The following is a 25,691-nucleotide window of genomic DNA, read 5'->3' as shown; positions in this document are numbered from 1 at the left end:
CTAGTATATTCATATGGCGAAAGCAGTTTTAATAGTTTTTAACAAATGACAGCATAATAATATTGACACAAATATATGATATTTGATAGTTCTTACCTGATACAGGACACATTCTGGTTGCAGCTCAATGACTATCAGCTTGTCAAGAATGGCTTCCCTTCACTGAGTTAATTAATACAAGTGCAATGTTCTGGCATGTTGAAATGTTCAGAACAGACAATTAATTACTCAGACACTGAAAAATCACAACTTGTAATACATGCTGTGAACATGGGCTACTTCTCGCATGTCTTTCACACTTGCATCTAAAATTCCAGCTTGTTTATTGTCAGAGTAACTGAGGACAAGTCAAGCCTGAATATGATTGTGTTTCAGCCTTCATACAGCACAGAGGAACTAAACCAGGAGATGGCTAATCTTGAGGGTCTGATGAAGGACCTGAATGCCATCACAGCATCTGAGTTTGAGTGCTGAGCAAGTTCCTAGTATCGCGTTGTTCAGAGCTGCTTCTCACGAAGGGAATAGGAACTGCAGCCAGCCTAAATGTCGTGAAACACTTGTCTGAACCTTGTGATGAAAAATGCAATGTTTTTATGAGGCCTAGTTCTATACCAATATGTGAGAGAGAAGAAATGATTTGTTTTAAGGTCGATTGGTCATGTGGTTTATTTAAAAGTGTTTTTTTCAGTTGTGTTGTTTGTGCAGGTATGGATATGGTCAGGATTTATCTGATTCAGGATATAGTTCAGTGGCAAGATGAACATGGTAATAAACCTGGGAGGGTCAGAACAGTGGGAATTGGACTGATGCGCCATCTGGACATAATTAACTGGTGATGGAATCAAAGCATAATTAGATGGTAGATTCCTAAGCTTCATTACATGACGGATGAAATCAGATTCAGAAGATCTGCATAATAATTTGTCTCGTTTTATTTCCAGAAAATTTTCCAAGAAATGAAAATGAATTGAAAGCATTTCTGTTTCAGAGTACAAAGTTTATCTTCGAATTTTTTTAAGTTTATTACTAATGTCTGTCGACCTACCTGGTCATTCCATATTACATTGATTAAGCAGTATATGAAAAATCTGAATTTCGAGACCCTCACATTGGTAAGGTTGCTGATATTAGTCTTCTGAGACATGATACTGTGCAGTGTGTTTAGGTGCAGACCAACATTTCTTTAGCAATACAACATGGCTTGCAGTAATTAAAGAGATTTTCATGAAAAGTACTCTAATAATATTGTTTCTTTATTGAGAGACCATTTAGCTTGTGTGCAAGTCCTAATTAATATGTGTAGTGTACAAACCATGTTCTTTCAGTTTTTATGTTGAAGCGAATTTTTTATACATCGTATTCTCTGTCTGCAGTGATACCATTGCATTTCCCATCACAGGGTTAGGACAGTAGGCCTACAGTGCTGTGTTCTGAATGCTACTGCCAAAACTAACATGATGGAACTGCCATATTGTAAGTGTTGTGCCATGACAGACTGATGTTTACAAATTGCCTCTTATGATTCTTTCCACTTCTTATAGTCGTGGAAGTGAGACATTGTGTGTTGAATGGATTGTCGTTATCACTGCTACTTTTATTTTTAGCCCCTTTATTATATCAGTGGTATGAAAATTGTGTGTGCGCGCGCGCACGTATGTGTGGCAGGCAGCTATAGTACGGGAAGGGAAAGCAAGAACTTGTCGAAAAGTCTCAGGAAAGCTGTATTTCAGTCTACAAGTGCAGTGATCAGTATCGAGCATTATTTTAAAGATTTCGATTTCTTAAGAGACTACTGTCTAATGGATCAGGATTTTCACCTTACATTCTTTAAAGAGGTCCAGGAAACTCAGTTTTATGTGTTTTCTACAAAATGTCCGTAAGATGTAAAATGGGGATGTCGTGTCTATCTGTCCGTCCATTTAGTTCGTTTTTAAGATTACCAAATGAATTTCAACATTGTTTAGTTTTGGGGATCTACACTAAAACTTAATGAAGCGAATTTAATTTTGGTGTCAGGCCAATGTAACACATACTGTACATTATGCTCAAGTTAAACTTTATAATTTTCCATAAGGAAGTAATATGTGACATGAAGTATAGATCTCATTACACATCATACGAATTTAAATGTTTTTTTGTTTTGTTTTTTTATGAATGAATGTTTCTAAATCCCATGTACCACAACTGTTACTGTAATGCACTTGTATGCAGAAACTAAGCACTGTGGCATAGGCAGCTTTGTGGATTGGGTGGTGATATTCTTCATTCTGAAAGGAAACGCCTGCAAGGATAATTTATGAATTTAAGGGTCTTTACTATGAAAGTTCTCCAATCGTTCTTAGGTGGTTTATTGTACTGTCCGAGAACTTTTGCATAATAATCACATGAACCAATACTTAAAACTCTGTCTAAATTTTTAGTTTGTGAAAGTTTCCTGATAATTCGAATATCTAGAGACTTGCTATACCATAGTAGTGGTGAACACAGTGTAATTAGAACAAGTTTCCTCCATGCATTTCAGTCATCCTTTCGTTAATGTTTAGTGTGCAATAGACTTGACCATCCTGTACAATTTTGGCTTCACCTCAGAGGCAAGAGAAAGAAATGTGACAACATAAAAGCATTATATGATCTAGTACAAATATTTAATGAAATAACTGCCTGCACATAGTGACGTTAAAATTCAGAATATTGTTCATTGCAGGATAATGTCCTCAAGAACAGGTCAGCAGAAACCAAGCTTTTGATACTTGAAGGGTGTGATGTTGATATGGCAGTCACTTTATTTACTGAGGAATTCATAAAAATGCTTATACTTATTCAAATGTTACGAAGTCCCTGACTCAGACCGCAGTAATTGAATAGTGTATCTTACAGGTGTTCTCTTTCAGCAACAGCTGAGTGCAACTGAGCAGTATTCTTGCCACGACACACTTTTTGTTACAAATCTAATTTAATGTGCTGCAAAATGAATCTCTTTATTATTTTATATCATCTTACTGTGTGTGTGTGTGTGTGTGTGTGTTTGTTTGTTTGGAAATGAGTATAAGTACAGTTTCATGAACTCTGTGTCTTATGAGGTGGAACATGTGAAACTTGTGAAACATACGCAGTGCTTTAAACTTTCATGATCCTGTTAAATAATCACTCTAAAAATGTGTATAAAAGTGAAACAAAGACACATAAAAAGTTTAGCTCAAGTATTTCTGTATTTCTAAAGCACTGTTCATTGAATGTAGAAAGAAAATTAGAAAAATAATTTTTTGTAACGAAATTAGCATGATGTAGGACTTCGAATCTCGCACTCCTGCCCACTGGAAGGCATCGAGATAGTCACATTTGTCTTGAGAACTTGAGATGGCTGCTGTGTAGAACTGCTGATGACGTTCAACAAGTCAAAATGTGCGTACATTTCGTTCTACATTTACATTCACTTACCAATATAATTTACTTAAAGAAATGTTGAGTAAATACATACAAAATTTCAATCAGACAAATGTGTGCAAAATTAGTGTTAAAGACTGTATGAGGATGTAGGGAGAACTGAACTGGTACTGGAAGCTTTTGAAAACATGTTGATGAATCTTTGATTTCCACAAAAATCAAATTGTGTGCTTGGCTGAGCATCTGATGATTTTTAATTTTCTTTCAGCTGTAGGCCCAGAAAAGTGCTTTAACGTTAATTTTTCTAAAGTAAAACAACAAAGGTAACTGCTGTGGAACGTTTCCACTGTGGTTTTCCACAGCTCTGGAACTGTACGTATGTCAGAGCTGTTGCTGAACCGTGCCAGCAGTTTGCAGACTTGAATGAATGTGTGATGTTTTTTTTATGTGAGGGCAAGAGCCTTGTGACTGTCTAATGTGATTAACATGTGCAGCTGTGCAGGCTGCATTTGGGTGCATCAGTAGACGTAATTTAATTCATAGCCTCGAGACAGTAGAATTTAAGCTTTTTAAGAAGTTATGATCTAGGTGTATTTTTTACCCTAGGAACCATTTATAAAATTGAACTATACATTATATGTTACGTGTTTCTTTTTTCGTAGTTTCCTGATCATGTTCTGAGACTGGATCCATATTGTTACCTCCCTTGTCCTTGATACTTATCAATCCTAATGCAACATGCTTAATGATGGTAAGTTATTTTAGTAAGGAAGTGTTGAATGTTTTAAAAAAGAATACGAAGAAACAGAACTTCTGTTTTTAGAAACAAATTAGATTAGATTTGGATGAAAGATAATTTTGTGTGTCACCATTTAATTACAATTTTTTTTAATACATAACCTTATAATTCTAAGCCTTGCAAGTTAACTGACCAGGATGTATACTTGAGTGATGGAATATACATGAGCCTCTTCAGTTTATTATTAATCAAATTCTAGAATTTATAAGCTGCTTCTGTACTACATTTGTATAAGAGCCAAATTAACTGCAAGATTCATTGAATACTGGTACACAAAAAACAACTGACATTTTTGTTTGGATTGTGATATTCTGGTTAGTGATGCTAGTCTTGTGGAAGGTGAAAATTGGTAGTCATAAGAAAAGTGTTCCAATAGAAATACATACAATCATGATCATTGTCATGAATCTACTTTTAATGTTTTATGTAAATGGATGTCCATGTCAAAATACTGAATGATTTTATCTCGGCAGTAGTTCGAGAAGTCTACGATTTAAACCTCAGAAAACCATAAGATTGTTGTTTATGTGTATGATAATGTTCACAGGTTGTGCCGCAAATTTTGAAATTTTTTGAAAATGTATGCTATCAACTGATATTTTTCCAATTCTTTATTTTTTTATTTTGTAAAGTATTCAATACTTTGGTCGAACCTAACACAACTTAAATAAAACTAACAACCAAACCTCCCCTAACCTGATCTGACCTGAAAACCACAACTGACGTTTGCCAATGTGAAGGGTGTGTGCTTTGAGTTTTGACACATTTTTATTTTTATGAGATTTTAAGCAAATTTTGAAAATTTTTATAATTCTTCAAAATTTTAGAACAGGAATGCACACTGTTATCCGTGACACAATGTCACGTTCCCCAAAGATGAAAATTATACTTTTCAAAATTGATGAGGAATATGTGTTTTGGTTATGGGAATGGTGCATGCATGGTGGTTATCTGTGTTACTGACGGAGCTACCGTAACCGATCATATGTATGCAGCGCAATGTCGTAAGTAAATGATTCGGGATGCAAAATATAATTATTCAAAAATGTTATACAAAACCCTATTGTAACTGGACATAAGAAACAGCTAAATTATTGCAATAATGAAGCAACGTTTTAAATTAATATTTCTGTTAGAATGGTGTGAATATTACCAATTGAACAGAACAACACATATACAATAAATTAACGTAATTACTTGCCCGACATAACCACAAAATAATGTTGTATTGTTAAGTTCATAATTTTCATTCCCAAGAGATCTTATAAAAATACATAATTATCGTTATGACTTGTTTAACCAAGTTAGTCAACTGTAGATAGTGGTCTTCTGAAATGTGAGTCTGTTAAGGATAAAATATCACGTTCATCTTCAGGGTAGAAGTGATGGTAGACTGGAAGCAATACGTTGATCACCACCTCTAATATAGCACGTCATTTCGGCCCAGAATACCCCAATCCAAATCTTCATAGACATGAAAATTTTAAACGATTCGTTTCTTTATTTTCCGTGTAACTCCATGGCAAATTATATGCCCACGTTCCATTGCTTGCCTGGACATCATTTTTTAACTTGGTTTTATTTTATTGTGAGGAATTTTTAGCTCCCCACCAAACCTCCAAGCTGGAGGACCATTCTTGTCTGCTGTTGGATACTTATTCAGTATATTTACAGCTATCTTCAAAATCCAGAGGCTGTTTCTTCGATCCACAACCTTAGTGACAAGGGACTTACTTAACATGGCTATCAATCATTGTATGAAATTTTTATTCCCAGTTATGATAGTTAATCAATTATTGCTATTGAAAGTATCAACTGTTGTCACAACTTATTTCCCATTCTATAAAACTGGGACCTGATGGTTTTTAAAGGTGTCATTACATAATATTTTAGGCTCTTATATTAAACTTCACTCTTGCGGTTTTTTCACCACAGGGACAAATATTATTTTTTGATATATTTATATAAATTGCATTTCAGTTTTGTTTGTTTATTTAGTAACCCTGTAATTCATCAGACTGACAAATGTCAAGTGATAGCATGATTAACAAATTGGGAATGATATGGAAGGAAGTTGTTGTGGCCTAATTTAAGGTACTATCCAATTATGTGTGGAGGGACTTGGGTCATTATGGCCTTGGTGTGGTCAGATTTGAACCCAAAACTTTCCAATATGAAGCAGGAGTGCTGACCACTCAGTGATGATCAAGTTGCATTTAATGTGATCCGACAAATTCTGATTTGGGATTTTGTAAGAAAATGGTTAATGATTCTTTCATGAGAAAATGAGTCAGATCTTTGAAATCTTTGGAGAAAGTTGTTTACATTGCATATTAATTGAATTTACAGAGGAAATATGGTGGATGTTCGAGTGCCTAGGTGGTGGATGGGGGGTGTGGCCTCTGCTGCAGCTGCTTGTTTCACACAGTTCCTGGACACAATAAAGGTAAACTGTGCAGTGATGGAGACAGTAAGTTCCTTTGAAACGCTGGTGAACTTCTACTAGACTACACAGCGTTACAACCCAGAAGACATTTATTTTCATACTTGCTGTTTTGAGAACCTCAAGTCCTGCAAAATATGTAGTTTTTTATTTGCCATCTTGGCCAGGGGCCCGTTACTTCCTTAAATCCATATCAGTATTTATGTAATAGCTGTCACATTACTTTCTGTATTGATTTTGCTTCAAAATAAGGAATTATTTCCTTTATAATGCAATATTTTAGAGATATCCATCACGCCTTAAACTCAGGACCCTATATTTTATGGTTAGCCAATTATTTTTATAATGCATTGTTATAGAGGTACAAAATTTCTTTCAAATTCTGGGTACTGGACTCTGTATCAGAATGAATATTTTTATTCTTCACCATTTTTTAAGATATAATATACTGTTCAGGAGATACAAACTGTTGTCATGTCTGGTCACCAGTAGCCATTTTCTTGCCATGACAGATACATCAACAAACTCAGCAAGATGTACACCTGTCAATAGTCCGCCTAACAATGAATGTCATAAAACACGATGGATTTTTAAGCCTCAACCATGGTCTTACTGCAGCTGTGTTACGCCAGCTCACATATTCGACTACGAGGTTTGCAGTCTATGAGGTATTTATGTCTGCTGCACTGTTTCCAGTGTGTCTGCACAGTTGGTGGGCTGATCACAGCACACATTCATTCCAGAATAGGGGTCAGCAGTCTGTGCATTAACAAACTTACTGAAAATATAATTATATCTGTGATAGGAATGCAGACTGAGTTCTTTTTAAATTTTATTCTTTTTTCTTTTACACATTTCATTGAAGAAGTGCAAGATCATTTCATTTTTAAACAAATTCTACACACAAGAAAATCAAGTTTCTGTCTGAAATATTACATAGAATAACACTTGACCTAATTTCTATAATTAAAAAAATTCAGTCTGTAAATTTTAGGTTTTCAAGGCGATGAGTCTGAAGATGGCCATCTTCTGGGTTGTTGTGCCATGTAGTATGGTAGAAGTTTACCCACGTTTCAGAGGTCCTTGTTGCCTTCACCATCTGGGTGATTGATAATGGAGGCAGCAAGGACCTCTGAAATGTCAGTAAACTTCTACCAGACTACACAGCGCAACAACCCAGAAGACAGCCATCCCCTATAAATCAAGATGTAAAAAAAAATATATATATATAGATAATTATTTCTGAGCATCTGCTGAATCAGACAGAGGTTGGCATGTGGGAGTCACGAACACAGTCTGTTGTGTCACAAAAGTATCATGTCTCTTAGAAATATGTTTGGACGTCGGAGGATACGACAGTAATTAAAGGAATTCATTGGAAGTGGTAAGAACCTTCAGTAGCTCATCTGGTATCCTGTATTAACCTCACCAATGACTCACTGCATGTTGACTACTGATCCAGTCTGCCATTGCTCCAAAATAATACTGGTTAGTTTTGGATGTATTGTACTATTTGTCGAATGAGTTACATTTAATTTGGTGATGCACCTAATTGTTTTGTTTATAGACTGCTAAAGAATACATTGCCAAACCAGGTGAGGAAGTAGCTTTTTATGAGAAAATTGGAATAGCAGCTGCTGGAGGAATAATCGGCGGATTCATTGGGACTCCAGCCGATCTCATAAATGTTCGTATGCAGAACGATATAAAGCTGCCAGTTGCTAAGAGGAGGAAGTAAGTGCAGACCTGTATGGCAAACCAGAGAGCAACATATGGTACTTGAAAATGTGGTCCATATAGCAGTACCAAATCACGTTTCATCTTTCTTGTTCATGCAGAATGTATACATCGAAATTTATTATGTTCACCATTTCAAAACCTAATTATATGATAAACATGAACCACTTCAAATAATGTATAATTCAACTTGTATACAGTGACTTTGAATTTTTAAAGTATTGTAGAGTAGAATCTTTTACTGTGTTTCAGTTATCGTCATGCATTTGACGGGATATTCCGGGTGTATAAGGAAGAAGGATTCCGGCATTTATTTTCTGGTGCATCCACCGCTACTGGAAGATCAGTGCTGATGACTATTGGACAGCTGTCCTTTTATGACCAGTTCAAAACAGTGTTACTGAATAGGAATTATGCAGACAACCTGACAACGCATTTCCTCGCCAGCCTTGCCGCCGTGAGTTTAGACACGGTTACATGCCGTAAATGGAAATGTAGACTGTCTTTATTTTTACCGCCTTTCTCAAACAATACAATGAAAGTTCTGAAGTCTAGCTGAACCAAAATTTAGAGAAATTACTGCAGGATCTTGTAATCCTCTCACATATTTGTTGTGCGTATTTCAGCTGTTTCTGGGTTGCTGAAATTGATGACAAGTGTGACTTTTGTATAGCCCAGACATTTATCCATTCAGTTTATATATTTGGGGTTATAAGGAAGAGAAACTGTACACATGGAAGCTTATTTCATATACAGAATTCAAAATAATGATCATGCATATGTCAGAAAGTTATCAGAACACATAATCACATGTCTTAAGGCACTCACAAGTCAGAATGAAATCACTTCAGGCATGTTCTGCATTTAGAACAACTTTCCATATTGTAAAATTTTGATATTGCTCTGATTTTGGCTGTCCGACTTACTTCTTACAATGTGGTATTATTCTGTCAGAATGAGTTATGTTGATGGCGAGTGCTTTCAGTTCTTTCTTGACATAATCTACTTCAGTCTGATGCTCAGCACCTAATAGTGAACTTTTGAGAAGTTTCTCTTTTAATCAACATACTTTCACATTATTAATTCTGTTTCAGATAATTTATCACTGATTCACTTCATATTTGTGCTACAGGGTTGGGTAGCAACAACACTGACTCAACCAATTGATGTTATCAAAACGAGGACGATGAATGCCAGACCTGGAGAATTCAAGGTAAATAATCATATTTAATGTTCTACGACTTCATATTACCAGAATCTTATCTACAGTGTGTCCACAAATTCCCTTTGGGGGTTTAAAAAATTGTGGCTAGCCTAAATCATGGACCTCGTTGAAAATTCATACGTTATCAGTGTTACCAGAAGCTGCAGATCATTATTGTTACGTATAGTACAAAAAATAAAGTGTGGTGTATTTCCAACTATTTGGTAGCATGAACATTGCAAAATTTAACAAAATATTATGCTGTCAACAAAAGTGTGGGAAGAAAGAGTGTGTCCATGAGAAATTTGAAAACTCAATAAAACAACTGATGTCACCTTGAACTGTACCCGTGGTTTGTGTATGTTTCAGAATATGTGGCATATAATTACATACACAGCAAAACTGGGCCCTGCTGGATTTTTCAAGGTAATAAAAATGCAGGAAAAGGAACTGACACTGAAAATAGTTTTAATAAAATGTTACATTGATCACACAATTAAACAACTTAATCCTGTTGAGATTTGAGGTTCTGTCTGTGATGAAGGAGACAATAAGCTCCTCTGAAACATCAGTCAGTATCTACCAGACTACACAGTGCTACATCGCCGAAGACGGCCATCTTCAAGTTAACCTGTTCTGTCCATCTGTCAGAGCATTAGGTAGTTTGCTTGATAATGTCATAAATCTTTCATGCATTTGCAGATGTGTGTAAAAGACTATTTTTGCACGGTCAATGTTAACATATTACCAACTTCTGTGTTCTAATTGTATTTGGTATTAAAATTATTACTTGATAATTTAGGAGTATTCTTGATATTCTGATATTTTGGAAATTTACACTAAAGACCAGCAACTTCAATATTTAAATTATATCTTCAGATAAACGTAAATGACTGTTCTAAGAAAAATTCTTGTTTTCTTTCTTTCAGGGGTACATACTACGGTTCACTCGTCTTGCACCACACACAGTACTAACATTTGTGTTCTATGAGCAGCTTCGCCTCAGCTTTGGCATTGTAAGACAATCTTGATTAGATATATATGCTTAATTATTGTCATTAGATTTTTGCTGCTGGTGTTTAATGTAAAACTTCAGCTTTCAGGGATAAGCCACATCAAATGTTGCTTTTTTTCTATTTGAGTAAACAATGCAAGTCATTTTCAGGGGTAAAAGCTAAGTTATATGCTTCATGAAATTCAACCATTCATAATCCACATACATTTTGATGCTCCACTAGGCTCAGTATATTTTTAATTTTAAAATTATCAGACAGGAACTTGATTTCTCAAATGTAGCACAAAATCTGAGAAAGGGCTTCTTTTATGAGGGAATTTCATATTTCATCTGGAATTTTGATCACTGCATTGTACATGAATCATCTATTTTATATAAAGCTGTCTTATCCTAAGAAATTATGTTCAGAAATGACACATTCACATCGAGGTTTATGAGAAACAGTGACAATTCCCGGTCAAATTTGAACTCTGTTTAAGTTTATTTATAGTCTTATTTAAATCATGAAAGTAAGATAAATACAGTATTTTAAACTTTAAGATTATCATACTGAGATTGATGAAGACCTAAAAGGGTTAGATATTTGGTGCTGAAATATTACTCTCTGTGCTTTAAGTGGCACCTTGTTATCATTGCTCACTTAATCTAAGTCATCTAGAAGGCTGACTGTCTAAACAGAAGTAGGTAGACAGGCCCTCAACATTATTGCTCAACTGTATATAATTTTCTGTTATTTATTAGAGGTTATTCATCTAGTATTCTGGTATGTTTCTGCTGATACACTCGCAGAAGCCGACCAACACAATTTGTCTAAGTTCATGTTATTTAACTTAAGTTCTCTTGGCGTATAAAATGTATGAGATTTTATCCTTTTCTGAATTCCCTGAACTTCACATAAAGTTGAAGAAAGGAAATTACTTTGTACAGTATACGGCAGGAAAAATTGATATGTGTTGACCAAGAATGTTTAACAAGCAGCATCAAAAATATATTTTGGTTAAGCAAAAAACATATAAAAGATATAAGTGTTGATTGTTATGCCTCATTACTTGAAAAATGATCTTGATTTGTATATTCTGAAATTTAATACGACTGATACTGGAGTGATGCCTTCTCTTATTCTGTGTTCTCAAGAATGGTACCACATTAAAGAAGGTGCATGTACAAAATATATATCTCAGGGTAGTCCACATATTTTTCAACCTTTGTTAACATTTTCTCAGATATCAGATGTTCAAAATAATGATAAAAATAACTGGTGGATATAACGATCCTTCTCTGACTATGACCATCCGCTTGCTTATACAAAATTCCATGAGTCCAATGCTGTTTAGTGGTTAGATACATTCACAGATGTAGGTACAATGTATGAGAATTAGTTAAACATTGAATAGATTATTTATATGGCATCAGTGTATATACTTCTGGATTAATTTATTGTTCAACTTTCTTCCCTGGACATCCTATGTATGGTATACCTGAATATACACCAGTAACTGTTGACAGCAGTTTCAAAATACGCTCTGCAAGATAGGAGCATTTGGCTTCATTTGCCACACTCCCTGCTAATACGTAACCTCCGTATTTACGTTGAAGATCCCGTATACGGTTGAAGTTCACAGCCATCTCAAATGGCTTAATGCTATTATCATGGACAAAGCACATACGCCCCAAAGTGAAAGCAGTACTCATTAACATAATATCCTCTTCCACCTCTTTAACACAATATCTGTTCCGTGTGTCAATTCCAAATACAACAAAGTCAACATGAGAGTATGAATTCACATTTAAAACATCTTGCACTCGTTTAGACACATATGTTACCAGTTTATATATGCCTTGCTTCTTACTGCAACTGTATAAAGCATCAGATAGCCTTTCACAAAAGATATCTGATGAAACAACCAGTATACATAAAGATAATTCCTTGTCTCTGATACCGTAATACTTCAACATATCTGTCATTTAAAAATAACGAAACGTTAAGCTCTACTTGGACTATTTTCTTGCTTACTGGAACCGGAAGAATGTTTTCGACAGCTGTTAATGTAAACCACAGATGTCATAAAATGTAGGGACTTTGTTTACTGTGGGAATAGTCGATCTATCTTTTTGAAACGAAATGGGGTAGGTCGTATATATTACCCAGCCACTTCTCAAGCTGTTAGTGAAGACCATTAGTGTGTTTTAGGTACTATGTACCTAGAAGAGTCAGGACTGCGTGTATCACACTTGTCTTTGTATTTTTTTTTCTGGAATGGGGAATGTTTCTGATTTACTTGCATTCTTCGAAAAGCGCAGACCAGATTTAAGATTCAGTGGTATAATGCAATAACAATGTCAGTTACATTGGAAGTAGCAAATATCGAGGATGAATAATCTCGATGTATCGAATTATTTAGAATTTTTATACCGTGATGCTTGTATATTCTAGTATCTTGTAGTTTATTGTAAAAGTCGTAGTGTATGGTGGAAATGTATTAATTTACGATATTTTAATACTTGGAAAGTGATAATGCAAGCAAGTAGGTAAGTAAATGAGATTTTCTGTGATTGTTATGTTATATTATAGTTTGTATTGATACAATGAAGCTGTTTGACGACTGCAAGATTTATTATGTGCAGGTAACAAGTGTTCCAGAATTTATGCAAGCAGAATCAGTAATGGCTTCCGAGACAGACTCCAATCCTGTATGGTGTTGTTTGCCAAAGAAAATGGTTCTTCATGTTATGGATGCCACATTCATGACATTATTGCTAGTTGTGCAGGGTACTATCCTAAATTATTATCTCGTCAGGCAATACAGCAACACAGTGTTCCCATATTTTTGGTTTCTTGCTGATTTTGCCTGTTTGTTTGCATTCCTTGGCACACTGACAATTGCGTATCAGTACTTAACAGCAAGTGAAGATGTTTCCATTCAAGACAGAGTATATAGATATTCACCAAAACAGGTGTTTGGAAGCAAATTTCCCACATCAAAACTTGGAGTATTACCCCTAAGTTATGTTTCATGGTTATTTTATACAGGGATTCTTCTGTCTAAAGTAATGATGATATTCAAATCTGAAATTCCAGATAAATTGATTAATCATGAGGTGTTTGGTCCACAGCTGCTTCAAGTAACAATTGCAACATCTGGGGTCATTTTCCTTTTGCTAGTGGAAGGTCACAATTGGGCACCACGTGACAGTCCTCGTTACACTTACGTAACATCACTGTGTGCCAAAACAGGAATTGAAATTCTAGACACTGTGAATCTTCTGGCATTATTACTAGTGAATGAAACTAAAATGGTCCTGACATTCACATTGGAAAATATAGTACTTATTCTTTGCTCATTCAACTTCATTCTTCCAACACTCGCAGTTTACAAACTTAGTTTGTCTGATCTCATATCTGAACGGTTGTCTTTGCCATTGAAAATTGTATACAATCTTCTTCATTTATGTCTGATTGACATTCCATATCTTGTAGTCCGTCTTTATCTTTGGGTTTCCTATGGAAATAATGCTTCCATCTTTCTTATGAAAAATGTGTTTGGTATTGTTTTTGTGTTGCGAGGGATTTATCCTGATTTTGAGGAACTAGTGAGAAGGCACTGTTCATTTGAGGAAACTCATCGAACTGGAAGTAATGGTTACCTGCCAGGCACAACCTCAGATGATCAAATAGAAATGGAAACTCTCAATCCAAAGCCAACAACACCACCAGAGAACACTAAGGAACATCCTAAGAATGTGTGAAACTATTTCATTTGCATATGATCAGTGTCTAAAGGATGAATTTCATCTATTGTTGCAGTATTTTAAACTTTTCAACTAGTTCTTCCATTCAGTATACTTAACATAGATTTATAATAATAGATGTATGTAGCCAGTTTATTCTGATTTAAAACAGACGAGATCAGAACGTTTGTAATGCTTCCATTAAAGGTGTAATATTACGACAAGTTCAGTGTAAGTGAATTAAGTTGAATTGACTTGGGGTATACTTAGTGGTTCAAGGTCTCACAGACATACAGAGTCAACTCATGGAGGAAGGTCATAATGTATTTGTCCTTGATATTTCTGTCTTGCTTAATATAATTAATATTAAGTACATAAAATATATTGCAGTATTGTGTAGTCTTTAATTAATATAAATTAATTCTAGTGATTATTTTGAATGGGCTTAGTAATTATGCTTAAGTACATTCAGAAGGGCTTAGTCCATGGCAAAGTCTATATGTGACCTGTTTGTTTATGCGTTATAATAGGTTATGATGAACATGAATACATGGTATTGCTAATTGTAACTGCATTTTGCTTGCTGTATGTAAGAGAATAGTTGCCAATTATACATAAAAGGGCCATAAAGAAACATTCTAATACACAAATATAATTTTAAATATAATATATATTGTTTCTTTTGTTAACATTTTGAGTAGGACAATAACTGATAATTTTATGTGTGTGGTTTCCACTGCACTGAGTGTTACAGGATTTGTACTGCTTACGTTATAATGTTGCAGTACAAATATAAATTGAAACAAATCTTTGATGCAGGATGATACACGAGAGTATACTGAGAAGCTATTGATTGCCAAATTTTTTATGACATTTGTTTATGTCACATTAAGTTGTGTGTAGCTCTCTCTTTGATGACATGAAAATTTGATATTTTTAAAGAAGAGCCGGTATAGTTCTATACTTTGGCCTATGTGATATAGATATATTTATCACGCTGTTACGGTACAAAGTGAACACTGCATGTATTACTAAGTTGAGTAAGTAATTCTTGCTTAAGCTGGGATTAACAGTTAAAATTAAGTTTTATAGCAGACATGGAAGTCATTTCCTTATATTTTAATTTATTATTTTTCCTTAACTTAAGGTATTTGAATAGAAGTGTAAGGTTGAACCAACATTTCAATTTCACTTTCCAGAAGTGTTCTGGTAGACCTGCCTATAAATACCTGTTGTGTGTCATATTATGACCCTCAGGAATTTATGCAAAATTTCCTCCAACACGTTCTAGCACAATGACACTTCCCATATTTCTTCTTTAGCGTTTGTCCCGTATGGTTGCGGGGTCCGCTGCTTTGCTTCACACTTCCCGTACGATTCATACAAAAATCACATTGAGAAGAAGGAGACAGTAAACTCCTCTGGAATATTATCAGGCTACATGATACAGCATCCCAGAGGACAGCGATCTTCACACTCGCCATTATAACCTCATATCTCACAAAAATCATGTTCTTTGGCAGCATGTCTAACATTAACCAGTCACAACCTTAACTCACTATTCGGAACTGTTGCATCCTTATCCCCGTACAGCGATTACCACTATTTAACATATTATTCAACACTGTTTCCACATCACTCATTTACAAACACATACCAACATTACAACAGGATACTCGCTTATGAAACTTACTCATTCACAGCGTTAACAACTACTTAACAAGCTGTTCAACACTATTGCAGCCTAATCTACGTTAACTTGTGCCTACTACTTAACACACTATTTGACTTCATTGCAGCCATATTAATTTGAAGATAAATAGCAACCTAATAGCATTTGGTATTAGAATTAATTGACCAAAGGTAGGCAGTTGGTAGCTGGTCATTCGGAAGTGACAGATGGATTCAGATTTGTAGGATGGTACACTGTATATTTTTGATTCTCATTTTGAACTGAAAATCAGGATACATACACAGACATATATTTATTAATTTCAGATAATTAATTTTTGTTAATATGAAGATAAACTATGGCTCTACATGGTTTAAAGTAAAAATTGTTAAATTTTCACGCACTCTTCAAAACTAGTGGACCAATTTTAATATGTGAGAATGAAATTTTATAAGAATATTGTGCATTAACAAAACAGTGCAGAACCCAACAAGCGCATAATTTTTCGTTGTAGTCCCACTACAGTGCAGCTCACTTGAAGCAGTTTTTCGATCATCTTTGAGGGGTTTAACAAATAGTAGGCATGGTCAGGGCTGTATGGTGGATGTTGTGTGTCTTCACAATGCGTCTGCTGGAGTGTTCAGATGTTTTGGCCAGCAGCGTGAGAATGGGCGTTGTCATGTAGCAGCAGAGCGCCATGGTCACAGAATCTTACTATAAAGTGCACTCTTAATAGTTACACTACATTACTGATTATGCTCAAGGATTACTCCTAAGAATACCAGAAAAGTGTAACGTGTTCTGTCCTGTTGACTGAGGTTTGAATTTGTTTTTTGATGGGAGATGTCAGATGTTCCTTTTTTGTACTCAGTTGTTTACTCTTCATTTGTTTGTAGTTGATCTGCGTTTCATCACATGCGACAGTGATGCAGAAAGGACTCGGGTCACTCCTTTCTCTTGATACCTGTCCCAAAAGCGTTAACAGCTGTCCAAACAGTTTATGTGTATGGCATTCTGTGTGGTGTTTGAGAACCTGTTTTGCACAAACTTTTTGGAAATTAATTCTGTCATGGATGATTTTCGTTAGCAGAACTATGACTAATCTGCAGTTAGTTTGTCGCTTTGTCAGTAGTTAACCTTCTGTTGTCAAGATTCAGTCCATGGATTTTTTTTTCAGTTTTTCCATGAGTCATTGAGTTTATAAAAGGGTCATGGCCCAAGAACCGTCACACTTCCTGTGGATACAGGCATCTGAGACAGGATCCACAGCTTCCATTTTATAACATTTAAGGGAATAAAATACACTGTGGTTTAAGAGCAGTCTTCTGTTTATATTTCAGTATTTAAAGCCCATCTGAATTCTGGTAATAAACCGCAAGTCTGTGTTTTATATTAGTCTGTATCAGTTTGTGAGTACATTCGTACATTTCTGAGTTCATAAAGATATTCTGCAGCTTGTGTGGAGGCTACACAAAGTACCTGTGATTCAAGACTGTCTCATTTTTAACCTGTGGCTGCTTTTTTTGTTTCTCGCCTCAAATTGGGCCCTGATTTTTGGTATTGTTTACTCCAGAATTATTTGATTTGTGTTTGTAACAAGATACATTAAGATACAGGAAAATATGTTGTTTGCTTCCTGCGAGAAACTCGGAAAGCAGTACTGGTGATCTATTTTAAATTTATGTTGTCTCCGGATTTATGGCGTTTGCTTATGAAGTTGTCTTTTTTTTAATGAATGAATTTGGTATTTTTATTTTGTTAGTATGTATGAAACTAAGGCATTTCCCTGTGTTGTGATGTGCAGGTACCACACACAGTAGATGATTCTTATACATGAACAGTCTCTTGCAGGAAATTGCTCGGCAGTTCTAGTCTTGAGTTATTCGGCAGTTCCATCGCAGCCGAGTCGTGGCCTTATTATTGCCATGTTGTTTGCAATATGACGCAACAGTTTACATAAACTGTATTAAAGATATTAATTTAAGGCTGATGTTTCATACAACGTACCAAGTATTTTTGTAATGATTTTAAAATTGTAACACTTAAAAATGTAATGTCTGTTCTTATAAATAATTGTAACGTGAATACGATGTGTTGTATAATTGGTAGAGAACTGCAATGGAGTAAATGATGATATGCATTTTTCTGTTTTATTCCATTTTGCAGTGAATTAATGTACATTAGAAGCTGTTGGAAAATTGTGTTATTTGCTTGTAACCTTATCGCTGAAATTATAAATAACAACACTGATGAATTTACATGGCATTCCCTCTGACTGATACAACCATTGTCTGCCATCCCTTCACAGGATATCCAGGCTCATTGTGGAGAGAAATATCCAAACCTGTGGTAAAACAAAAATGTCAGATTGTTTTATAATACTGTTAATCATTCAATACTTGAAAGAAATTAAATTAAGTCACACATTTTTTGAAAAAGATGGCCAGAGCTTGTATCTAGTGACTGAATGTACTTTTTTGTTTTATTCTTTTCATTTAAAGCATATTCAGTAGCAATCTTTATGTCGGTTAATATTACTATTACGTCCACATGGCATCACAAACAAGAAGACCTCCATCGACATTTTCACTGCTGTAAGGACCCGAGATCTCGCTGTTCATTTCCATTTCTGTGTATGTGTTGAGACGAGCATTGAGACAGAGTGTGTGACGTTCTGAATTCACATATAAGCAATCGTGGCTTACCTAGTTGTTCATCTTTAGCGCTGACCCTCAGCTTGCCTGCACATTTTAGAATTCCAAACATAATACAGGATGCAACAGATGCCCAAAGGATGATGATGGATGCTCCAGCCATCCTATAAGCGAACAGCTGGAAGAACAATTTAAATTTTGGTAGAAATTAATTGAAACTAAATATTGTCTGTGACTATGCATTGGACAGCTCTCATATACAGGGTGAGTATTTTAAAATGTCTTGCCAATAGAATTTATATTAAAAAAGATGGTGTTGGAGCGATGAGAAACAAAGAATTATGTTGATTTTTGCTAAAATGTTATCTAATTTTTTGAGAATATACATGCATATTTTATTATTGTAGAGCTTGGGATGTTCTTACCATCAAGGATTCTCTCGTGATGCCAAACACGAGTCCGTTGTTGGAAAAGATTGACGCTGAGATGAGACCCCACAATCCTCCTCCGAAGTGAATGGCTACGGTATCCAGCGGATCGTCAACTGTAGAATAGCGCCAGTATGATAGAAATTGGATTTATAACCACTACACAATGATTCTGATAATAAAAGATGTCACTTTATTCTTAGGAGTCTAAAGGAACCTCTTACTTTGTGCTGTTCTTGCATTGATGACTGCCATTGCTAGTGTGAACAGCGCGTTTCAAAATGCTGACAGCACAGACGTGGCCGTCATGTGGACTTGTAGAATTCATTGTGTGGTCTTATATTTCTCAAAAATTTGCATTTTTTTTATTGAATTGTTGTTTATTCATGTGGACTGTGACATGAGTTGGCGAATCATTGTTACTTGAAATGGAAATTTGTATGGTAATGTTACAAATATATTACAAGTTTCATATGAAAAGAATTTTGTTTTCATTTGCTGCATTTATTGGTCATAAATGTTACTTGTTGTTTCATATTCTTGTGTTTTAGTGAATGCATGGAGTTTAAACTCGTCTTCGCATGTGTCCATACAGAGACAAATTTACATTTTTGTATTACTGTAGCAAGAAACCGTGTACTAAACGTAATGAACGTCATTTCATACTTACTTTTACACCACAGAACAACGTAGTGGATTATCATGTAGATTGGACCAGCAATCATCCCAGACACAAAACACTCCCACATGTTCATCTTGTTGACACCCGCGCACACTGACACCTGGAACGTCGGAGGTACGGGCCGTTGGACTGTATAGCTCATCGCAACAAAGTGATAAGTTATACATTTAGCCAACAGGTGGACACCATAACATTCTTATTGGGGGCAAGTTTTGAGCTTGTTTTCATAGATGTATAAATATACCACAATTTTAATTATGGATTGAAACTTCTTTTGTCCTGTTAATGTGAGATCAGTTGTTTTAAATATTTCACAGAATACACTTGTTATGCAAAGCAGGAAACAGAATGGCTCAACCATGATGCTTTTTTTTTTTTGCCTCTCCCACCCTGTTTTCATAAGATTTATTTTAGTATTATCCTCACATCTACGCCAAGTCTTCCAAGTGGCTTTTCACTTTTTCCTACGAATTTCTCATCTCCATGTACACCCCAGTCATTTCACACTCCTTGATTTGATCATTAGGAGCCACGGTGGTCTAGCGGTTAGAACGCTGGCCTTGTAATCCTGGGGTCTCGGGTTCGATTCCCGGCGGTGCCCGAATTTATAACTTGTGTTGGGCAAGGCCGTGGTCTAGGCAACACGGAGTTTTCCTCCGTGGCATCCCAACAATTACTCCATTCACACACAGAAGAAGGCAATGGCAAACCACTTCTGGATCATCTGCCAAGAACGCATATGAACAGGTCCCAGTCCGAGAAAAGGATGGAAGGATCCTGTTCATATGGACCTGTCGTCAGACAGAACACTTAATAATAAATAGAGCAAAAATTATGAACTTCGTGTAAGTTTCTCCAGTATCTTCATTTCGCCACTCTCATGCCCATACATTCTCATTGGCTTCATAATGTGATGATCTGTTTCTGTCAGTATTCAGACGAACTCTTAACATTGCTTACCATGCCGATGAAGGCCCCGTTTAACGTACTCAAGAAGCTCCAGCTGGGGACCCCGTTCAGACCCAATTTGCTCGCCAACATGACCGTTATGCTTCCTCCTGTGCCACCCATCACCGTGTTGATGATCACCCGGGCGATCAGCTCACTCTCTCCGGGTCTCGTCATTGACCCCAGCGTGCCACCGTTAAACGCCAGGAACCCTGCTACCAGGATCATGCCCCCCAGACCAGTCAGCTGCACAGCAAATGAGAAAATACTCTCAGAACGCGTAAGGGTGTGAACGAGTTCAGTTATCTTAGACATTCCTGTGACTAAAACCCGAGAGAGAGAGAGGAAGTTTGGTGGGAAATCAAGAGAGTAGAAGCAAACAGAAAATTTGGCAGGGGATAAAGAGCAGGTTAGAATTAGAAGGTTCCCAGGCAATGACCACTCGTCCTGGTATGGATAAAGTTAGATAGGTTGCTAACAGAGACGGCAGAATTTTTATTTGCTCGTTGGTGAATATCGAAGCTGTAATTTGGAAAGTTACCCTGAAGCCGAAGCTGATTTAAATAATATTAATTTAATCCGTATCTTAAAAGAATACACAACTGTCTCCATTACGATCAATTGGTTATTTCTGTTCAAGGAAATAATCGTTGTTTGCATTAAGAGTCATATGAAGCCGTAAATACACAAAGAGTTAGTGTTGGGCCAGTGTAATGCAACTATATACTTGCAAACACTTACCGGCACGGAATGTCCTGGTATCTCTTGAGAATCCTCCGCCTTGCTGCTAAAACGTCCCAGTCGAGGGCCCAGGAAAGCGGCTCCAAACAGAGAACACGTTCCACCGAGAAGGTGGATAGGTCCACAGCCTGAGAAATCTCTGTATCCCATTTGGTTCAGCCATCCTTCTTCTGCCCACACCCAGCGGCTTACCACAGGGTACACTAAGCCTGGACAAGCACAGAGCTGTGTCGAAATGATTTTCCTCATGCACTCATTTCACATCTGAATTCGTGAGCTTCTGTCATTGGCGTGAAAAGACGTGACTTTCCTCTGGGTGTTTTACGTATGCATGCGTTTATTATCGGTCTGTATCAGCATTTGATTTTGTTACTGACATGTCTGGTGGTTGTCGCTGGCAACCTACGCCATGTTCTTCCCTCGGGATAGACTGACAGACGTTTTGTTATTGAAATTTTGAACATAATGTATTCATGTTTGTTGGAATTCAGTACAAGGATTGTGCATATAGTGTTTTTATTCATAGATGTATTATTACAGACTCTTAAAAGTACGCTGTCAGCAGTGAGCTAGTGTGTTTTAGTGCAACAAAACAAAAACGTCGCCGGGTTACGTACTACGCAAAATTTTCTTTGAAGCTGAGTTAGAACAAAATTTGATGCAATTTTTTCTGGAACATTGAAAATACAATTTTGTTTTTCGTTAAACTATAAGTGTGACGTGTTTTCGGAAATGAGACACGAAAAGTCTTCATTTTGTACACCCGAAGTACAAGAACATGTAAATCGATGGCAAATGGACCGTACGATAACCTGATATAACTGCACTGTAGGTGACGTAGGCAACAAAGTGGCACCTCTCGGCAACTGCCCCGGAGACGAGGGTAGCCGCCGTTGCGGCAAACACGAATTGGAAGAACCAATGAGCCATCTGATGCCCCTGGATTCCAACGCCGGCCCAGTACGTGTGTCCCACGAACGGGTTGCCTTCTCCATGTGCCAGGGCGTATCCTACCAGCCAGTAGCACAGGGCACTGATGACTGAAAAATCAAGAACTCGATTTTGTAATCCTTAGATTTGACCGCGATATAGTTTAGGCAGTTCGTCGCCGGTTTTTCGCCACGGAGGCCCGGGTTTGCGCACAATTACAAAAACCTTGAAACTAGTTTAAATAAGAAGATTTCCGTCTTCTGGGTTGTTGCGCTGTGTAGTCTGGTCGATGTTAACCAACGTTTCAGAGGTCATACTGCCTCCGTCATCAGGGCGATGAAGGAGGCAGTATGACCTCTGAAACGTTGGTAAACATCGACCAGACTACACAGCGCAACAACCCAGAAGACGGAAATCTTCATACTCACCGCTGTGAGAACCTCAAGTCTTACATAGTTTAAATAATATTTAAGAATTTAGTCCGCACCGCAAAGAAAACACCACACTTCATTACAGATATGAACTGGTTAACGTTGTTTAAGGAAATAATCTCGGTTTACAGGGAAAATCATACTAAGCCAATAAATTAGACACTCTTGGCAAAATGTACAGTTAATGAATGCTGAAACAGGTGGTACATATAATTACCACTGGCTTTGGAAAGTTAATACTCACACATGTCCATGAAGTTCTTCATAATGATGTTGGTCGTGTTTTTTGAACGTACTGCTCCAGCCTCTAGGCATGCAAACCCGCACTGCATCACTGTGAATTCAATAATACAGATGATGAAGGTAATGATAATTCATTATGAGCGAAAGTAAGGCGTGGCTTAAGGAGAAGTCGCGTTCATCGCAGCTTGGTAAGGCGCCTGGTTTGTCTTTCGAAATGATAGAAACGTTAGAAATGCAAACACCAAAAAGTATACGGAACTCAAAACAAAATTAAAATGAGCTCATCAGAAGTTATTTAAGACTCTCAGGAATAGAATAAAGGTAGTAGTTGTTCATCTAGATTTGGCCAGAATGAACTCAAGAATTTCATAAACATTTTCTAGTTCCTGCTTGCACTTAAATCATAGTTGGTGACGGAAGATACTGAGATCGCTGTACTCACAGCAGACGATGATTCCGTTCGTCAAGATGAAGACGTCATTGATATTCTTCTTCAGCTCTGAGAGTTCCTCGACCCCAGTATTTGCCATCGTTGATGTAGCCGGATTTTCGTCTCGGCTGCAATTAACCGTGTCATTCAGAAAACATGTGAAGTGTTAATTCCTAAACTATAAAATGTTAGCAAGAGGTATCAGGAGCTTTCGCCTCGCTTTATGTTAGTATCCTTGCTGTCTTCGATCGATCTGGAAGCAAAAGCTCACTCTAATTCAAAAGCACGACGTTTAAATAGCATGAAATTTGTGTGGGTTTTGTTAAAATAATTATATATATTTGTTTACCGTCAAATCACAATAAAATAGTAAGATAATATAATTAAAATGATTAAAATATCATCTTATGTTCCATATCGAGCATTCGATTTACATCGGAACATTCACAACATGTTTCGGTTTATCAAACCGTCATCAGGTGTAAATTATAAACTTTTAAACTCAAATTACAATTATTTATAATTTTTACAATTTTATACTTTTATCATCTTTCTCAGTATATTTCTTGGAAGTTGTGTTTAGATATTATTAATATAACATTATTTGTTGAGGTGGTGTTATTGATGTTTATACCAGTCTGTGAAGTAAAAGATTCGAAAATATTAATGAAATATGATTGAATATAGAAAACAAAATGAACTAAAATAATATATTATAGCAAATAAACATACCATATATGAAATAGCAATCGGTTCAGATGTGTTCAGAGGAGAGATCCAGAAGTGTTACCATCTCGGAACAAGGTTCGTTATTGACTGCGGTGTAAGTGGGTTAAAGGTGGTTTGTCAGGGTTGGGGTCAAGGTACTGGAGTGCATTGTAATTTGAGTTTAAAAGTTTATAATTTACACCTGATGACGGTTTGATAAACCGAAACATGTTGTGAATGTTCCGATGTAAATCGAATGCTCGATATGGAACATAAGATGATATTTTAATCATTTTAATTATCTTAACTTACTATTTTATTGTGATTTGACGGTAAACAAATATATATAATTATTTTAATTAATATCACAATATGACGCAGCTATACTATCTCGTGGGTTTTGTTGTTGTTGTTGTAGTTGTAGTTTGTGAGATTCTCGATTCAGAAAACGCATCTGATCAAGATACAACCTGGAAGGCTATTGGGCATGCATTACAAAATTACTGATCTGTACGTACCTGTAAATGACGCACATGTGCACCCAAAAGCCGGCCCGTGTCTGCTCTTGGACTCAGCCCAACCGCGGACTAAATCGTGAAGGCGTTTACATGTGTTTCGAGCAGATTCCATCTCGATCTTACACTCGCATGATTCTGACGTGCGCAGTCACGCGGGAATTGTACATGAAAGAAATTCTGGCCTCGGCTCATTCTGGAAACCCTTTGAAGAAGGTCACGTGTTTCTATTCGACTAACGAAATGCAGCCCACATAACAGTTTCCTGTTTTAATTTCGTCTGAAGGAAACGTTTTAACTGAGTTTCTGAAGACTGGATACGAAAATACAAGGCTTTGGGGATATACAGGGTGATCGTTTTTTTTAGAAACATTAACTTTTCGCAATAAAACTGCTGTTTATTTATACACTGATGGCGATTAATTGTTGTAGCTACGATCATGAGTTCTTGTGAAATTTATTCTGTCATATAAGGCGCTGACAAAGGTCGACCCTGGAGTCCATTTATAATTTAACGCGATGATTCAGACCGGCGAATATTTGTTGTAATGTGTCCGCGGGAATAGACGCAGTCTCCTGTGCAGATGTGTTCTTTGAGGTCGCCTATGTAGTGCGAGGCGTGTTCATGTAGACCCCAGAAGAAAACGTTTGGCAGGATATAATCCGGTGACCTTGGCAGCCAGAGGTCTCATGAAATTACAGTTTCTGATACAAAATTGAAGCTTCACGCGTCGTGTCGGACACCGGGGGCGATCACTTAAAGCGCCTTATATGAAAGGTGTGTACCTGTAGTATTTGAGCACCATCGGAGCGTAAATAGTTGTTTTATTGCGAGAGGAACCACCCTGTAGCCTGTTACAAATCTCAGAATATTTTCAAAAGATTTTGAGATGTATGGACTTCCTCATTTCTTCAGGCAATTACCACGATATGGCTCCCTTAGTCACTACTCGCATCCATTTCCAAAAACGAGGCTCTGGCGACCGACTCATGGCGGT

General features: G+C 36.5%; 4 protein-coding genes across 12 annotated transcripts in view; 3 read left to right on the top strand and 1 right to left on the bottom strand.

Annotated features, from left to right (window-relative positions):
* The window catches only part of fra (neogenin protein frazzled), an 87,916-nt gene extending 83,896 nt beyond the window's left edge, over positions 1-4,020 (top strand). For all 6 annotated transcript variants that reach the window (XM_087356321.1, XM_022077871.2, XM_022077873.2 and 3 more), the window contains one exon: positions 376-4,020. In XM_087356321.1, the coding sequence (XP_087212447.1) occupies positions 376-474 (99 nt within the window). In that variant the 3' untranslated portion in view covers positions 475-4,020. The remainder of the gene's footprint in view (positions 1-375) is intronic.
* Positions 4,021-5,146: 1,126 nt separating this feature from the next.
* Positions 5,147-11,999, top strand: LOC110836550 (mitochondrial dicarboxylate carrier). 2 transcript variants are annotated; one of them, XM_022077853.2, is made up of 8 exons: positions 5,147-5,187; positions 6,533-6,629; positions 7,139-7,294; positions 8,194-8,360; positions 8,616-8,820; positions 9,496-9,576; positions 9,937-9,993; positions 10,497-11,999. In XM_022077853.2, the coding sequence occupies exons 1-8, from the start codon at positions 5,183-5,185 to the stop codon at positions 10,596-10,598; spliced, it is 870 nt and encodes a 289-aa protein (XP_021933545.1). In that variant the 5' UTR covers positions 5,147-5,182; the 3' UTR covers positions 10,599-11,999. The 2 variants fall into 2 exon arrangements, with proteins under 2 accessions (XP_021933545.1, XP_021933546.1); XM_022077854.2 differs by having other exon boundaries at positions 5,173-5,519.
* Positions 12,000-12,676: 677 nt separating this feature from the next.
* Positions 12,677-18,241, top strand: LOC110836549 (transmembrane protein 121B). Of its 2 annotated transcripts, none has more exons than XM_022077852.2 (2): positions 12,677-13,111; positions 13,193-18,241. In XM_022077852.2, the coding sequence occupies exon 2, from the start codon at positions 13,229-13,231 to the stop codon at positions 14,327-14,329; it is 1,101 nt and encodes a 366-aa protein (XP_021933544.1). In that variant the 5' UTR covers positions 12,677-13,111; positions 13,193-13,228; the 3' UTR covers positions 14,330-18,241. The 2 variants fall into 2 exon arrangements, with proteins under 2 accessions (XP_021933544.1, XP_021933542.1); XM_022077850.2 differs by having other exon boundaries at positions 12,678-13,111; positions 13,208-18,241.
* Positions 18,108-24,806, bottom strand: LOC110836552 (putative ammonium transporter 1). Of its 2 annotated transcripts, XM_087356614.1 has the most exons (10): positions 24,697-24,806; positions 23,483-23,598; positions 23,042-23,131; positions 22,249-22,476; positions 21,437-21,645; positions 20,708-20,941; positions 19,736-19,847; positions 19,063-19,181; positions 18,689-18,815; positions 18,108-18,327 (listed from the first exon to the last, which is right to left on the bottom strand). In XM_087356614.1, exons 1-10 carry the CDS (start codon positions 24,711-24,713, stop codon positions 18,239-18,241), a joined length of 1,341 nt encoding a protein of 446 aa, XP_087212740.1. In that variant the 5' UTR covers positions 24,714-24,806; the 3' UTR covers positions 18,108-18,238. The 2 variants fall into 2 exon arrangements, with proteins under 2 accessions (XP_087212740.1, XP_087212735.1); XM_087356609.1 differs by having other exon boundaries at positions 18,108-18,815.
* Between the last annotated feature and the right edge of the window lie 885 nt (positions 24,807-25,691).

Source organism: Zootermopsis nevadensis, unplaced genomic scaffold, assembly GCF_977971745.1.
Source record: "Zootermopsis nevadensis isolate Lab colony 2312 unplaced genomic scaffold, Znev_1.0 Znev_ptg000002l, whole genome shotgun sequence".
NCBI classification, from domain to species: Eukaryota; Metazoa; Arthropoda; class Insecta; order Blattodea; family Termopsidae; genus Zootermopsis; species Zootermopsis nevadensis.
The sequence above is the reverse complement of the archived record's forward strand: the minus strand, read 5'-3'. Positions and strand labels throughout refer to the sequence as shown.

Excerpts from the sequence above, each read along its gene's own strand:
- LOC110836550 (XM_022077853.2), top strand. Across the intron at positions 8,361-8,615 it reads CCAGTTGCTAAGAGGAGGAA|TTATCGTCATGCATTTGACG; the intron begins GTAAGTGCAGAC and ends ACTGTGTTTCAG. Across the intron at positions 9,994-10,496 it reads GCCCTGCTGGATTTTTCAAG|GGGTACATACTACGGTTCAC; the intron begins GTAATAAAAATG and ends TCTTTCTTTCAG.
- LOC110836549 (XM_022077852.2), top strand. The coding sequence starts at position 13,229 with ATGCAAGCAGAATCAGTAATGGCTTCCGAGACAGACTCCAATCCTGTA.
- LOC110836552 (XM_087356609.1), bottom strand. Across the intron at positions 23,132-23,482 it reads GAACGGAATCATCGTCTGCT|TGATGCAGTGCGGGTTTGCA; the intron begins GTGAGTACAGCG and ends TTGAATTCACAG. Across the intron at positions 20,942-21,436 it reads TACCAGGACATTCCGTGCCG|CTGACTGGTCTGGGGGGCAT; the intron begins GTAAGTGTTTGC and ends TTTGCTGTGCAG.